The sequence below is a fragment of the Kryptolebias marmoratus genome, linkage group LG16 (genome assembly GCF_001649575.2).
Source record: "Kryptolebias marmoratus isolate JLee-2015 linkage group LG16, ASM164957v2, whole genome shotgun sequence".
NCBI classification, from domain to species: Eukaryota; Metazoa; Chordata; class Actinopteri; order Cyprinodontiformes; family Rivulidae; genus Kryptolebias; species Kryptolebias marmoratus.
The window spans coordinates 21,431,942-21,436,180 of record NC_051445.1 but is presented as its reverse complement, the minus strand read 5'-3'; the positions used below and the strand labels follow the sequence as shown (position 1 = coordinate 21,436,180).

The 4,239-nt window shown below is 46.1% G+C and overlaps 2 protein-coding genes across 2 annotated transcripts in view; one reads left to right on the top strand and one right to left on the bottom strand.

The window, feature by feature from the left end:
* Window positions 1-159, bottom strand: part of LOC108232243 (teashirt homolog 1) — a 39,361-nt gene extending 39,202 nt beyond the window's left edge. The window contains exon 1 of the mRNA XM_017409876.3: window positions 48-159. The gene's annotated coding sequence lies outside the window, so the exon portion shown is untranslated. The remainder of the gene's footprint in view (window positions 1-47) is intronic.
* LOC108232249 (prostaglandin reductase 3) overlaps window positions 1-3,289 on the top strand; it is a 3,985-nt gene extending 696 nt beyond the window's left edge. The window contains exon 2 of the mRNA XM_017409890.3: window positions 1,712-3,289. Coding sequence (XP_017265379.1) covers window positions 1,712-2,642 — 931 coding nt within the window. The 3' untranslated portion in view covers window positions 2,643-3,289. The remainder of the gene's footprint in view (window positions 1-1,711) is intronic.
* Window positions 3,290-4,239: the final 950 nt, after the last annotated feature.

The following is a 4,239-nucleotide window of genomic DNA, read 5'->3' as shown; positions in this document are numbered from 1 at the left end:
CCACTAAAAAAAAGAAGTTATACAGAAGGAAAAAGCTCCCCGCTTACCTCGACTTCTACCCTGCGTTTATCCTCATCTTCTTCATCACGAGATGGCAAAAATAAAAAAAAATAAATCCGTGAGGATTAAACGCTGTTACTCCAAGTTCCGCCCTCCCCGCGTTTGTCTATCAATCCATCTCCCTCCCTCCCCTCCTCTGTCCTCCTGTCTCCTCTACGTCACACAACCTGCAAGCAGAAAGTCGTGGGGGGCTCAGACTGGCACCAGAGGAGGTGGAGATGATGATGGAGGAGGAGGAGGAGATGGAGGCTTTCATGGCGGCAGGATTATACCTGAGCACAGGGGCGACATGAAAAACCAAACATCCACTCCTTCCTTCCAGCCAGCCAGCCAGGCAGGAAGCCTTTCAAACCAGACTGAAGCTCGTCTTTTGGGTCAGAACCATACATGTAGCCCTTCGAGGCAAACCTGCTCCACACCTCATCAACCTGGAGCTTGATGCCGTTTCGTCTGCAAACAAAATGCAGTTTTCGGTCAGATTATACGTTTAAAAACATGAAGGCAGGTGACCGTTCAGTCACCTATTTGTGCAACCTTAACATCCTCTTTTTTATTATTTTTGGGGGCAAGTTATATTTGAATAAAATACCAATAACACAAGGTGATAAGTTCCACGGGGCACAGTATATTTTTTACAAGATTGTGCCTGTGGATAACTACTGGTTGTTTGTTTATTAAAATATTTTACCGCAGCAAATCTATTTAGTTGTATGAAGGGAACACACAACCTGGAAGACAACAGGAGACGTCACTGATATTTGACTTCAGCTCCTAAATATGTGTGGTTTGATCATTTATCTGTTTAAAATAATAATTCGCCTCTCTTCTTCAGTGTGCCATACATCCAAACTTTAAGAAAGTGTGTGTTTTGGCAGCCCAGTGTTATTATCGCATTCTTGAACTTACTTTACATCATCTTAACAGCTAACACTTTTATTTCTTTTAAAATTTTAGGTTTAAACAGACAGTAGCATGACTGAACCCCCCCCCCAAAAAAAAAAAAAAAAAAAAAAGCATCTGAGTATTTCTCAGTTCTGCACATCGGCTTTAACAAGACCACAGTGCGTCTCGGCGAGGAAAGAAAAGAAGTCAAATCAGGGTGTTTTGTTAGATTATCTTTACCCATCTGTAAACTGCCGGAGTATTGCCTACGAGCTCAAAGTGCACGTGTGACATGCACCATAATGAGGCGCAGCACGCGCGCGCCGCAGCCGCTCTGAACGACGGTAAATGATTTATTTATACATTCCTTTCCAACCGATTTGTTTCCAGCGTCCACCAAAAAGCAGAGATGAAAACAGCTGCCTTCGTGTCGAGGCAAGAAGCAACTATTCTGTGAATTTGTTTTTTTTTTTTTTTTAACTACAGTTTGTTGTGGGTGTCTCTGAAGACAATGGATTGTGACATCATGTGGTGCGTTTTGTGATCCGAGCCCTTCCCTGTCAGAGCAGGACCGTTCTGCTCCGGAGGAAAGGGAAGAGCAGTCTGTTTGCGTCCGGAGAACAAGGCTCCAGTCCTGACCTTCACGCAGGGTTCTGAGGGACGGCGGCTCAAACCCGATGAACCCCTGTACGCCGACGTGAATGTGGATCACGATGTCTGACTCTGTCTCTGTTTTTAACCTGCGCTTCTCCGTGTGTCTGTGTTTCAGTTTTGTGGGGATCAACGCCTCTGATATTAATTACTCCGCAGGCCGGTACGACCCCTCCGTGAAGCCTCCCTTCGACGTCGGCTTCGAGGGAATCGGCGAGGTCGTCGGCCTCGGCCTAAGCGCCAGCTCGCGCTTCACCGTCGGGGACGCCGTGGCCTACTTCAGCAGCGGCGCGTTCGCCGAGTACACGGTGGTCCCGGCCAAGGAAAGTGTGCCTGTTCCCTCGGCGAAGCCGGAGTTCCTTGCCCTGCTGGTGAGCGGCGCCACGGCCTACATCGCCCTGAAGCGCCTGGGCGACTTGGCCAAAGGCGAGACCGTCCTGGTCACGGCGGCGGCGGGAGGGACGGGGCAGTTCGCCGTCCAGTTCGCCAAGCGGGCCGGCTGCCACGTGATAGGGACCTGCTCTTCGGACGAGAAAGCCGGCTTCCTCAAATCCATCGGGTGCGACAGGCCGATCAACTACGCCAAAGAAGATCTTGCTGAGACGCTGAGGAAAGAGTACCCGAAAGGCGTAGACGTGGTGTACGAGTCAGTCGGCGGCAGCGTCCTAGAGCTCGCTGTGAACAGACTGGCCAACAAAGGCCGGCTGATAGTGATAGGCTTCATTTCAGGCTATCAGAGCGCGTCAGGCATCCCACCCTTCAGAGGAGACACTCTGCCGGTTAAGCTTCTCCAGAAGTCGGCCAGCGTTCGGGGCTTCTTCCTGCCCCACTTCCTCGGCGACTACAGGGAGGCTCTGAGCAGCATGATGCAGATGTTCGCCAAAGGGGAGCTGGTGTGCAAGGTGGACTGTGGGGAGATGGAGCAGGAGGGGAGGTTCGTGGGCCTGGAGTCAGTTTTCAGAGCCGTGGACTACATGTACGTTGGGAAAAACCTGGGCAAAGTGGTTGTGGAAGTGACGCCTGCGGCCGTTAGTAATAGTAAGCTGTGATACGAACTAAATGATGGAAGAAAGAAACCGTGCTTGAATGCTAAACTGTGCATAACTACGGTGGCTGAAGAGTCCTTTATTTTCACAAGAAGTTTGATTAAAGATTAATATAAAAATAAAGCTGCTGATTTCACAAATAAACATGCGTGAAACTAATTTAAAAAGCCAATTAATTTTTGTGAGATTATAGGTGCGTTTTACCTGAAAAATTTTCACCTTTCTTAAAATATTTGCATCAGTCGTTAAAACAAACAAACAAACAGAAACCCCTGCGTTTCACCTTTCCAATCCTACCTGTGAAATAATTTTCGAACTGCTGCCGTAACGTGCTTGCTTTTAGCACTCCCGAGTACTTTATCCGCCGTAAATATTTTATGATGGACTTCATTGTTTTTCTAATAGGGGCTTAACGTCGGCGCGGGCTTGTCAGAAGTGAGCGCTGCTCCAGGTGCGCTTGGCATTTCATCGCCTGTTTGTGGCTGACAGAAACAGCAATCACACAATCAATCTTTTCACTCACACACCCCGAAGCTGCACGTAATAAAATATATATGTATTAAAAAAAAAAAAAAAACAAGTCCAGCTAACCAGGAGTTGGGCTTAAAATGTCGCCATTTTCCCCCCCTTAAATAAATAACTAAATCACTCTAGTGAATGTTTTTTAAAATGGCCTTTGACACCATTTCTCATTTTTGTTTAGTTTGTTTTATTAAGTTTATTCCCGCAACTCTAATAAAGAAACCAGTTAGTAAATTTCACTCTCGTTTAAAAAATATATTTTTTTTTACGATCCAGAAAGGGCTGAAAATTTTAAACGATTTTCTCTAAAGCAGAGCAGAACATTCAGGAGTTCTTCTTTTCATTTAAATGTCACAGCAGAGTGTGTGTGTGTGTGTGTGTGTGTGTGTGTGTGTGTGTGGTATTATTATAGGAGATTTCATCGAAAACAAACACCTGTTCCTTCCTGGCAGGGAGGGCGGCAGTCTTCATGCGCCGTGAGCACGTTATTTCCTCGTCCAGGTGGCCACTCAAAATATAACCCAGTGTGAAACACGTTACAGGTGTGACCGCAGCATGCGACGCCGCCGCGGTTAGGAAACCCGTAGCACGCCGAGGCCGTTTAAAATCCACGGTGAAGGAAGTCTGAGCACGGCGAAGAGACGCTGTGGGTTTCTTAGAAAAATCTGGGCGCTCTAATATTGTCTATCGGCTCCATAATTCCCCGATTAATTGTGTTTCTGTTAATTCTAGAAAAAAAAAAGGTCTACATTCCAAGACTTTCAGCTCGTGTTTTATTGCTGCGTTCAGGTGAAATCGGGTTAGCTTATTTAGCTGGTATTTAAACATCCTGTATGACCAGATTTTGTCATCGCAGAATAAAAGGCTCGAGACTAGGACCACATCCACGCTACTTTGGTTCTTTTTTTTTTTTAAGTTTTCTGCTGGGTTTGCACCTCCCAGGCGAGAAAAAACGTTTTTTCTTTTGTTTGTTTTGATTTGTTTTTGTTTTTTTTTTTAAACGCTGTTCAAATTGGAGATTTTTTAAAAAAATCTCAAAATGATGACGTGGCAGCTTATTTGTGCACTTCCCTCACTT